Below are 12,465 nucleotides of genomic sequence, written 5' to 3' on the forward strand. Positions count from 1 at the left end.
CAAAGGGCTGACTTCAGAAATGGTGAAGGGTCTAGGCCCGAAACGTCAGCCTTCCTGCTCCTATGATGCTGCTTGGCCTGCTGTGTTCATCCAGCTCTACACCTTGTTATCTCTGATAGCTGTTGTCACAGGTTGGTGCACTGTCAGCAAAATTAGCCCTGGTCACCCCGACAGAAACCTGCTCACCATGATTAATGACCCCTGGAGAGGATTGTGGCAACACGCCCCACTTTGAAACATGACCATGTGAGCTGGGGGTCATTGAGATGGTTGCTCCTGAGTTCGGACAATGTGACTTCACCTTCTCATTGCAGAGCCAACAGCAGCTGGTAGGTGGCAGCAAACCTCCAGAAACACCAGTGAGCCGATCAGGCAGATGCTCCATACAGACTGATCCGAATGCCTTCATCAATACAATTAACAATTTAGATCACTGTACCGTCAATATATTTTGCTCATTTATGGGATGTGGGCTATAATCAGCCAGAGAGGGCAGTCAATCACCTCACTGTGGGTATGGAGTGTAAGCCAGACCAGGTAAGAACGGCAGATTTCCCTCCCTAATGGGGTCATTAGTGAACCAGAGGGCATTTACAAGAATTGACAGCAGTATAAACATCACAAGTAGGATAGCTTTCAGTTCCAGATTTTTTTTTAAATTGAATTCAAATTTTACTTTATACACTGTTGGGATTTGAACCCACAATCCCAGAACATTAGCCTCAGGCTCTGCATTGTTAACCCTGTGATATTATCACTATGCCAACAATCGAGCACAGCTGTAGAGTCTGTCGAAGTCTCCACTTGCAATTCCCGGGTATCTTTGATGTTTCTGTCTGTACACAGCCCGGGGGCCACTCTCACTGAGGCCTGTGGGTGAGGAGAGACACTGGGGGCAGGAGCAGTAAGCAGGTACTCACCCATGGGGTTTCAGAGGCTGCGTGGACAGGAGTGGGGGGCTACAGCAAGTCTGAGAGGGGATTCCTGCAAATTCAGGAGGGTTAGAGACTACCTGACCTTCGAGAGGGAGCTGAGATACTGTTTTGTGCTCTGCTTCATGGAAACTTGGCTTCCCCCTGCCTTTCCTGACTGCAGGCTACAAGCTGATGGGCTCTCCATACATCCCATCCTCGGGTAAAGCGAAGGGCGGTGGGCTATGCTTCCTAATCAACACTTCCTGGTGCTCGGACATAGTGACCCTGGCAAGCCCACGCTCCCCGGACCTAGAATACCAAACAATAAAATGTTGTCCATACTCCCTACCACGAGAGATCACCTTCACCATCCTGATAGCAGTTGACATACTACCCCACGCAGATGTGAAGAATGGCCTACACAAGATTTACACTGCCACAAACACTCTAGAGATGGAATTCCCCAAGGCCCTACTCATCGTGACCGGCGACTTCAACCAACTCAAGAAGGCGCTGTCAAAGTACTACCAACACATCACCTGCCCCCACCAGAGGAACCGAACATCCTGGACCACTGCTACACAGCCATCAAATATGCCTACCGCTCCATCCCCTGCCCACACATTGGAAAATCCGGTCACAGCACTGTGTTCCTCCTCCTTACAAGCTTACAAGCAGGAGTCTAGAACAGGAGGACCCTTCACTCAAAGGAAGTACAATGCTGGTCCGAGACAGTGGAACAGTGTCTCTAGGATTGCTTGGAATCAGTGGCCTGGACCATGCTCACATACTCAGTGGAAAACCTAGACAGGTACATCACCACTGTCATGGAGTTCATTAGCAAACGTGTGGAGGGCTGTGTATCAAAGAAGTCAATCCCGATGATCCCCAACTGTAAACCTTGGATGAACCAGGAAATCCACCCTCTACTTAAGACCAGGCATGCAGCTTTCAAGTCGGGTGACCCAGGCAAATACAGAGAATCCAGATATGACCTCTGCAAAGCCATCACAGATGCCAAGGGGCAGTACTGGACCAGGTTAGAGGCCCAAACCAACCATACAGACCCTCACCGCCAATGGCACGGCTTAAACAACATTACGGGATACAAAATGGAGCACAGCAAGATAGCAGACAATGACACATCCCTCCCTGACGTGCTCAATGCTTTCTATGCTCAGTTTGAGCAGAATACCACCGGCGTGGCGATGCCTGCCCCGACAGCCCCGGGCACACCTTTTCCCTCGTTCACCACTGCTGACATTAGATTGGTTTTCCTGGGAGCTAACCCAAGGAAAGCAATGGGCCCAGACAGAGACCCCAGCCATGCACTAAGGTCATGTGCAGACCAGCTGGTGAAGGTATTCACCGTCATCTTCAACCTCTCCCTCCTACAAGCCGAAATCCCCACCTGCGTCAAGAAGACCACCATCACTCAGTACCCAAGAAAGCACGTGCAAGTGTGCCTTCATGACTACCCAGTGGCTCTGACTTCAAAAACCATGCAGTGCTTCGAGAGGCTGGTCATGGCCCACATCAACTCCAATCGCCTGCCTTGATCCCTTACAATGTAGAAACAAGTCCCGCTTGAACACAAGCACCAGCAGGTTCAGGAACATCTTCTTTATCAGACTGATGAATGGACTCTCTAAATTCAAATAATGCTGATCTTTGCTAATGTTGATCTTGGCTACCACGCACCCTGTGTGACATACCCTGTATGCCTCTGTCTAAGTTCTTTTTCTCACCCTATATTCTGTACGTCCTTGCTTACTATCATCTGCCTGTACTACTCGTAAACAAAGCTTTTCACTGCACTCAGGTACATCAATCAAATCAAATCGAATCGAATCAAATATCTGCTGGCTTGTACAGGGAACAAGGACAGGGAAGAGATGTTTCAGAGTGAGCTGGGATTGGTGGGTTGGGGAGAGGGATCTCTGAGGGAGCAGGGGTTGGTGGGTTGGGGAGAGGGATCTCTGAGGGAGCAGGGATTGGTGGGTTGGGGAGAGGGATCTCTGAGGGATTGGTGATTTGGGGAGAACGGTCTCAGAGTGAACAGGGATTGGTGGGTTGGAGAGAGGGATCTCTGAGGGATTGGTGGGTTGGGGAGAGGGATCTCTGAGGGATTGGTGGGTTGGGGAGAGGGGTCACAGAGGGAGCAGGGATTGTTGGTTTGGAGAAAGTGTCTCAGAAAGAGCAGGACTCAAGGGTTGGGGGAGAGGGGTCTCTGAGTTGGCAGGGATTGGTGGATTTGGGTGTGGGGTCTCAGTGAAAACAGGGATTGGTGGTTTGGGCAGAGGGGTCTCAGAGTGAGCAGTGATTGGTGGGTTTGGGAGAGGGATCTCTGAGGGATTGGTGGGGTGGGGAGAGGGGTCTTAGAGTGAGCAGGGGTTGGTGGGTTGGGGAGAGGGGTCTTAGAGTGAGCAGGGATTGGTGGGTTGATGAGAAGGGTCTCATAGGGAGCAGGGATTGGTGGGGTGGGACAGGCCAAATGGATTCTTAAACATTTACAGGATGTATGAGAGAAGCAGTCATTAAGGTCTAAAGCCATGCTTCCAACTTTGAGGTCAGAGGCTAAATAGGCAGTGCTCCTTTAACATTGGGCTTCCATTTCCAAAAATCACTACTTTAAGTAAAATAACTTCAAGCAAACCATGAGTTCCCAAATGAATCAATGCTAAGTCTAGTGTTAGATTCTTTGAAACATTCCTTTGCCCATAAGTACCACTGTAAATCTCATGGGTAGTGCTGGGCATTTTAAGCTGAAATAACTTGCAATGTAAAATAAAAGTCTGAATATAACAGCAATACAGTCTGAGTTGTAAATACCTTTTTATTTTTCTATGTTTTTGATTATAGACCCAAAGGGGAAAAGGAATACTTTAAAAAACAAGGATTGTCTGCACGTTTCAAAAGGGAATTAACATGCACCCATTGTAAGTGTTATTTACAATGGCATTTCCTTAAGTATTTGGGGAAATCTATTCACAGAATAGCTGGAACCAAAGGGTGTGTACAAATGTGAGGGAGGTTACTAAAGATGAGCTGGAGCCAGGGTGCGGGGTGTGGGGGAGAAATTGTGTGTGGATGGAGATATGACCAGCAACAAGTAGCTGACTGGTTTGTACAATGGTAGCCGTTGTCGAAGACAAGGCCTTCTGCCTGGTAACAGCTATGCGATTGGTTCACAGATAGCTGAACAGCCTGTGGGTGTGCACTCTTCAGTTAGGAGCCTTCAGAAGCCCCAAAAACAAAGGGGCTGTCCTTTCCCTTAAAGTTAAAAAACACCTCAAGCGTGAAGAAAGCCAGTTTATTTCCCCTCCTCAGTTAGCATGAGCTGTGATTCTTAACAAATAAGTCAGAGACTGTATAATTATTGAACCAGTCACCCTGTGCCTCCTGCAAATAAATGAGGGGAACCGGAGAAGGAAGATTGTGGAACAGCAATCCCCCACTATCAACAACCTAGGGCTTGCCATTGACCAGAAACAGAATTTGCCTTGCTGTGTAAATATAGTGACCATTAGACCAGGTTGGAGGCTAGGAACCCTGCAGCAAGTAACTCACCTCCTGACTCCTCAAAGCCTGCCCGCCATCTACAAGGCACAAGTCAGGAGTGTGATGGAATACTCCCCACTTGCCTGGATGGGTGCAGCTCCAACAACACTCAAGAAGCTCGATACCATCCAGGACAAAGCAGCCCGCTTGATTGGCACCACATCCACAAGCATCCACTCCCTCCCCCACTGATGCTCAGTAGCGGCAGTATGTTCTAGCTACAAGATGCCGTGCAGAAATTCACCAAAGATCCTTAGACAGCACCTCCCAAACCCATGGCCACTTCCAACTAGGATAAGGGCAGCAGATACATGGTAACACCACCCCCTGCAAATTCTGCTCCAAGCCACTCACCGTCCTGGAATATTGGAAATGTATTGCCATCCCTTCATTGTCGCTGGGTCAAAATACTGGAATTCTCTCCCTGATGGCATGCTGGATCTACCTACAGCAGGAGGACTGCAGAGGTTCAAGAAAGCAGCTCACCACCACCTTCTCAAGGGCAACTAGGGATGGGCAAGAAATGCTGGCCGAGCCAGTGACACTCATGTCCCATTACCGTGGCTCAGTGGTCAGCACTGCTGCCTCACAGCTCTAAGGACTCAGGTTCGAATGCACCCTCATGTGACTGTCTGTGTGGAGTTTCCACATTCTCCCTGTGTCTGTGTGGGTTTCCTCCCACAGTCCAAAGACGTGCAGGTTAGGGTGGATTGGCCATGGGAAATTGCCCTGTAGTGTCCAGGGACGTGCAGGCTGGGTGGGTTAGCCACGGTAAATTCAGGGATAGGGCAAGTGGGATGGGTCTGGATGGGATGTTCTTTGGAGGGTCGGTGTAGATTTGATGGGCTGAATGGCCTGCTTCCACACTGTAGGGATTCTATGAGTGAATGTAAAACAGTCTTGACAAGTCGAAAGAATCATCTCAGTGAAGTCTGTGCAAAGGGAACATTGAACTGCCTTTCCAGTGTTAACATCTACCCATGACACATTTTATTTTGTGTCTGTTTGAATGTGTGTATAGAGGAGATTGTATAAGGGGGAGTCAATTTTACATGTGGCAGTTCTATCAATGGTTGTTAATTATTTATCTGTACCTAGAATCGATTTATCTGTAATAAATAGTAATTCCTGTTGAATACAGAAATGTACATACTTTTTGTCAGCCTGGGTTTGATAATCAGGGAGATTGGGGAATTTTGCACATGTTTGCAAACTCTTTAAGTGTTGTGATGACTCCAGGAATAATAGGACTTGTTTTCCAGCACACTATCCCAGTGAGGTGTAACAGAATTCAAACGTATACATTCAGGGTTGCCGTCTCTTTTATCGTTGACTTCTGTAAATGTTAATAATCTGACATTTTGCAGCATTCTAATTTGTAACTGGTGGGTGGCTTGTTGGCTTTGACAGATTGACCCTCAATCCGATTGGGCCTGGGAGGTGGCAATTACATTATTTCTGACCTTTTCTCACATGCTGCTTCCCGGCAGTGACCAGCTTTAGGTTATCAGAGCGGTACATTGCCTCACTGGTTAGCACTGCTGCCTCACAGCAACAGGGACATGGGTTCGATTCCGCCCTCGGGTGACTGTCTGTGTGGAGTTTGCACATTCTCCCCGTGTCTGCGTGGGTCTCTTCCAGGTGCTCTGCTTTCCTCCCACAGTCCAAAGATATGCAGAGTTAGGTAGATTGGCCAGGCTAAATTGTCTCATAGTGTGCAGGGATGTGCAGGCTGGATGGGTTAGCCATGGGAAATGCAGGGCTATGGAGATCGGGTAGGTCTGAGCGGGATGCTCTTTGGAGGGTTGGTGTGGACTCGATGGGCCGAATGGCCCATGTCCATACTGTAGGGATTCTGATTCTATTACTCATATTCCACACTGACCCACAGAACATCCTACCCAGACCCATCCTCCTATAACCCACCTAAGCTACACATCCCTGAACACTATGGATAATTTAGCATGGCCAATCCACCCTAGCCTGCACATCTTTGGACTGTGGGAGGAAACCCATGCAGACACAGGGAGAATGTGCAAACTCCACACAGACAGTTGTCCGAGAGAGGTCTGCAGGTGAACTCTGTTTTTATACCTTTTAGATGGTTTTTCTGGAACTTTCTGTAGTTCTGACCAATCAGGGATATACACTTAATAGTTTGAAACAAGAATCAATCATTTAGCTGGCATGCTACTGTTTAGTTTCTTTGTGAAGCAGGACTCGGTGCCTTTCTGTCTGGGCTGCCTTTTGTTTAGTAGTGGATAAGTTGTTGGGGGTGTGTGCAGACTAACTGTTGCCTTTTACATTATGCTAATATCATTAGCGCCTGGCTGCTGTGTTTGCACATTGTCTGGTGTGTGGGTTTTGTGATTTCAAAGTTTCACTTCGCCAATGTACCCAGCATCCCTTGCTGTTTGGCCAAGTTGGCTATCTGTGTTTTAGCAGCCAAGAGGTTGCTACACACCTTATCCATGTTCCTCATGATTTTCTAAACATCTATAAGCCTCTGACACTCAAAGGAAAATTGCCCCAGCCTATCCAGCCTCTCCATACAACTCAAACCTTCCAACCCTGGCAATATCCTAAGATTAAGAGTAGGCTAGATGCAAAACTCTTCCATGGCTGCCCCCAATCTCAAACCCATTGTGAGGTTCCTCCAAACAGGATTCGAAGTGTATTAATGCTGGGCAAGAAGGGTCTAGGCCCAAAACGTCAGCCTTCCTGCTCCTCTGGTGCTGCTTGGTCCGCTGTGTTCATCCAGCTCTACACCTTGTTATCTCAGATTCTCCAGCATCTGCAGTTCCTCTCCAACACTGTGCTGGACTTGTTTTCCTCAGTTGCATCATAGACCATCAATGTTCAGGCGACCAACTCTTTGAAAGGTCCACGCAGGATGCCCCCATGCACTGCCCCCAGCCACAATTGTCCTGTGAGTGATTCAAACTGCAACAATCTCAACCTAAAGTCCATTTCATGGGCCCCCCTCCAAATGAGGGATCCATTATCAAACTGCTGAGCCAGTTTTGACTGATTTGAGCAGAGAACCAATTCATGAACAGGATCTTAATTCATAGCTTGTTATATGTAATGAAAAGACAGCGGATGGCGAAGGATGGATACTGTTGCATGTTGGGTTTTTTATATTTTGGCCCATGTGTACCGCAATGATTGGGTTGTTGTTGAGACTGATACCTTAGAAGTTATTAACAAGCCCTAACTACTTACATGGCTACAATGTCAAGACTTAATTATGTAATCTACATTTTCTTACTACTGTTGATACTGTATATTAGACAAGAGACAGCTGACTTATGAACACAGACATGGCAGAGGGAGTGTGATTGAAACCAATATAGATTCCTACAGGAAAGTCACAGGTCATAGGTCACATAACTGACTGAAAGTTTCAGGCCTTTGTCTGGTCTGAATCTCTGCCATAATGCAAGCAATCTTATTCTTATCATGTTCAAGATGTCTGATCTTTTCGGTCTGTTCGTCTTTGAGACAACCACAGGACCACAATCATGGAAAGGGCCAGAGAAATCCAAGTACTTTATTATTCAGATCTGTCCTCCAGGTTAGCTGATGTCAGGGTTATTTACATTAATTTACAGCAATTTTTTAAAAATATGATTCATTTCTGGGATGTAGAATCATAGAATCCCTATGGTGTAGGAACTGGCTATTCGACCCATTGAGTCCACACCAAAACAGCATCAGGAATGCCAGCATTGTTGGAATGCCAACAACATCAGAAGATTCTGCTAAGCAAGAGAGACAGTTTACTTCTGGGGACAGAGTTTAGTGTAGGAATCATGGGAATAACCCTGCATGGGTAAGAGGCATGGTTGACATGAGGTTGGATTCAGTGATGCACAAAGTTCAGGTTGATGCGAAAGTCCTGGACAAGCACGTAGACCATGTAAGAGCTACAAACTCACAAATAATGCGGAAGCAAACCTTGCCCAGCTCCTCAACTACCTTTCCAACAGTTCCGGAACCCTTGGTATCTCTCTCTCCGTCAAACGTAGAAGCTACCTTGGAATCTGAGGTGGACACAGCAGATGTTGCTGCCTCGATGCCTTTGCGGCCTGAAGAGGATCACAAATTTCTTCCGAGATGCTCTGGACCCAAGAGGTGAGCTACCGTACATTACACGCTGCCTGTATCAGAGGCAGAGTCTGAGGAACCTGACCCAGGGCTAAAACATCCCCCAGAGGAGGAGCTACAAAAAAAGAGGAACCAGCCTCTGTCCTTGGACTCAGAAGGGGAAAGATGTAGTGATTGTGATGAGGTCAGCCAGGTGGACCTCATAGAATATGAGTTCCCTGATTGGACCAGATTACCAGCCCAAAACAGGGAGCCCTGGCTGACAGATATAAACAGGAGGGTCAGAGGTTCTGTTCACTCTGAGAGCTGGCTCTGAGGGAGCTGGATGAGAGTCAAGGCCTCTCCATGTGTAAATAAAAAGTGACTTGATGATGGGATACTGGCGTCTGTGGAGTTATTTCAATGGTGTTCCCATGTTCTGCTGCCATTGTCTTTCTAGATGGAAGTGTTGTGGGTTTGGAAGGTGCTATCTAAGGATCTTTGGTGAATTGTTGCGGTGCATTTTGTAGATAGTACACGCTGCTGTTACTGAGCATTGGTGATGGAGGGGGTGGATGTTGAATCTGGTGTAGAGAATGGCATTGATGTGGGTTACTTTGTTTGAGATGCTGTTGAACTTCTCAAGTGTTGTTGGAGCTGGACCCATCCAGGAAAGTGGGGAATATTCCATCACTCTCCTGACTTCTGCATTGCAGATGGTGGACAGGCTTTGGGGAGTCAGGAGGTGAGTTATAAATTGCCTAACGCTTGCGTGGAGCAAATGTTATTTGTCACTTTTCCACCCAACACTGACAGTGGTCACAGTCGTATTGTATTTGAGCATGGACTGCTTCATTACCTGAGTCAGATGTCACATGACACTAGGTTACAGTCCAATAGGAAATAACCCTGTTGGACTATAAGCTGGTGTCATGTGACTTCTGATTTTATCCCCCCAGTCCAACACCGGCATCTCCATTTCATCAGTATCTGTGGAGTCGTGAACAGTACTGAACATTATGCAATCATTGGTGAACATCCCCATGTCTGACCTTATGATAGAGGAACTACCCTAAGGAACTCCTGCACAGATATTCTGGAACTGCGATGATTCGCCTCCAACAACATGACCATCTTCCTATCGTCAGGTATGATTCCAACCAGTGGAGAGTTTGCCCCTCGATACCCATTGAATCCATTTTACTCCGACTCTTTGATGTCACACTCAGTGAAATATGGCCTTGATGTTAAGGAAAGCTATTCTCTCTTTGCCTCTTGAGGTCAGCTCTTGTGCCCAAACTGGGACCAAGGCTGTAATAAGGTGGGGGCTAGGGTCACCCTGGCAGAACCCAACCTGAGTGCCAATGAGCAGGGTGTTGCTGAATGTTTAATGCTTGATAGAACTGTCAATGATACTTTCCAACGGTTTAGTGATGACCAAGAATAGACTGATGGGGCGGTAATTGGCCGGGTTGGATTTGCCCTGCTTTTTATGTACAGGACATACTTGGGCAATTTTCCACATTGTCGGATAGATACCAGTGTTGTAACTGTACTGGAACAGCTTGTCTAGGGGAGTGGCATGTTTTGGAGCACAAGTCTTCCGTACTATTGCCAGAATGTTGTCAGGGCCGATAGCCTTTGCAGTATCCAGTGCCTCCAACGGTTCCTTGATGTCACGTGGAGTGAATCAAATTGGCTGAAGACTGGTGCCTGTAATGCTGGGGACCACTGGAGGAGGCTGAGATGGATCATCCACTTGGCACTTCTGGCTGAAGATTGCTGCGAATGCTTCAGCCTTATCTTTTGCACTGATGTGCTGGGATCTTCCATCATTGAGGATGGAGTCATTTAATTGTCTACTGTCATTCCCAACTGTCACCGCTATGGCTGAAAAATCTTTCTTAAAGTCACAAATGTAACCTTATCAAAGATTTAATAAGGTTCCAATAGATCCTGCTTCTTCCTGTCCTTACAAATGCTATCTGACCTTGTCCCCATGTCAAGTAACACCCCTTTCAGTACAGAATTCCTTTCAGTGCTTCTTCTGAGTACTGTGCAGCAACAAGCCACCTTCATAACCATTCCCACTGGGATTGAAGCAGGAATTCACCAGAGGAGCCATGGGTTCTCAGCCACGTTGGATCACAATGAGGCCAATACATCACCTTCAAACCACCAAGAGCTGGGAACACTCCAGAGGGCACCATGCATCAAGAAATGCCCCTGCCACCTCGGGTGAACCATGGTGACAAATCAATGGGCTTCTGCCAGTGTCAAAACAGGGAGAAAAAGAGACAGCAAATGACAGGAAAACATCAAATTCCTGTGTCTGCTGTATCCTTCTTAGCATTTTAATATATCCTCAGATAATCTCTTAACGATCTCCGTGTTTAAATTGTAACTCCACTGCTCATCTCATCATCCAATGCTAATCTGCCACAAACATGCGGATTATTCTTGTCCCATTCTAAAGAGACACTAAAGTACGTTTCTGATGAAAAGCTTAACCAGAATTCTTTGATCCCAGATCAGATTAATTTTTTTTGAAGCTTCATTTTATTGATGTGGAAATATGATTTGGTGAAAGCTTGGCAATTGAGTCTCTATTTGTCTGTGTATGTCTATATGGACATAGACATAAAACCCCACAGTGTGGAAACAGGCCATTTGGCCCAAAAAGTTCACACTGACCTCTGAAGAGCATCCCACCAAACCTGCATTTCCCATAGCTAATGCACTTAACCTACACATCCCAAAATGTTATGGGTAATTTAGCATGGCCAATCCACCTAATTTACACCTAATCTTTGGACTGTGGGAAGAAACTGGAGTACCTGGTGAAAACCCATGCAGAATGTGCAAAATCCATATAGACAGTTGACCAAGGCTGGAATCAAAGCCAGGTCCCTGGTGCTGTGAGGCAGCAGTGCTAACTGCTGAGCCACCATGTCACCCCATATGTATGCATGTGTATATGTGTGTGTGTGCATGCGTGTGCATGTGCATGTTCTGATCAGTTGGTTTGAACCTCATTTTGCTGAGCTTTTGTAAAAATATGGACTGCCATTGCTGCTTCTAGCTGTGTCTCAATTGTAACACTCTTGCTTAAAGTAGGAAAGTCAATAGTTCAAATCCCACCCCAAACGTTTAGGAATATAAGAATAAGAGGAGGCCATTCAGCCCATCGGGCCTGTGCCATGTTTCAAAGACATTGTTATCTGTGACTAAACTCCAATTATTTGAGCCCTGAATTGATGCTGACACACTGAAGGTATGCTGTATGTCAGAGTACTCTCTTTCCAATAAGATGTTAAACCAGGACTCTGCTACCACGCTGCAGCAAATGAAAACAATTCCATTGCCAAAACTCCCTGAAAATATTCTGTTTCTCACTCACCAACATTAAAACAAAAAGATCCAGACCCTCCAATGAGAATTATATAAACTGTCACCCAATCCTTATCGGAAAAATCAATGTCCTTCCTCTGAAATTTTCTGAACAATCCTCAGATGGAAGATCTTTCAAACAGACCCTGGGCAGGAGTCCTCACAGGGAATCCAGGAGGAAAACCCATCCCTTTCACAGCACGAGTGACTGTATTGCAGTAGGTAAGGTTGAAATGTTCCAGGACATCCCATTGCATTGGAGTCAATGTGTGAATGACTGGGTGAAACTGTAATTGTGCATATGTGTAAGAGATTATGTTAGGTGACTAAATGGATCAGGTGGCAGTCAAGGATGGATGAAACTTGGGAGATTCACACCTGTGTAGGGGACAGTGTCGGGTGAGTGAGGGTAAGGTCAGTCAGTGTGTGAGGGTCAGTGTGACATTTTCACTACTCTCATACACACTGACCCCACACACTCACTGACCCCACACTCACTGACCCCACACAC

At 46.6% G+C, this 12,465-nt stretch overlaps 1 protein-coding gene across 1 annotated transcript in view; it reads left to right on the top strand.

Moving 5' to 3' along the window:
- The window catches only part of LOC125485905 (tripartite motif-containing protein 16-like), a 75,478-nt gene that overhangs the window by 22,244 nt on the left and 40,769 nt on the right, over nucleotides 1–12,465 (top strand). The window contains exons 10-11 of the mRNA XM_048611136.1: nucleotides 3,777–3,853; nucleotides 12,078–12,176. Coding sequence (XP_048467093.1) covers nucleotides 3,777–3,853; nucleotides 12,078–12,176 — 176 coding nt within the window. The remainder of the gene's footprint in view (nucleotides 1–3,776; nucleotides 3,854–12,077; nucleotides 12,177–12,465) is intronic.

Source organism: Rhincodon typus, chromosome 23 (assembly GCF_021869965.1).
Source record: "Rhincodon typus isolate 14 chromosome 23, sRhiTyp1.1, whole genome shotgun sequence".
Taxonomy (NCBI): Eukaryota; Metazoa; Chordata; class Chondrichthyes; order Orectolobiformes; family Rhincodontidae; genus Rhincodon; species Rhincodon typus.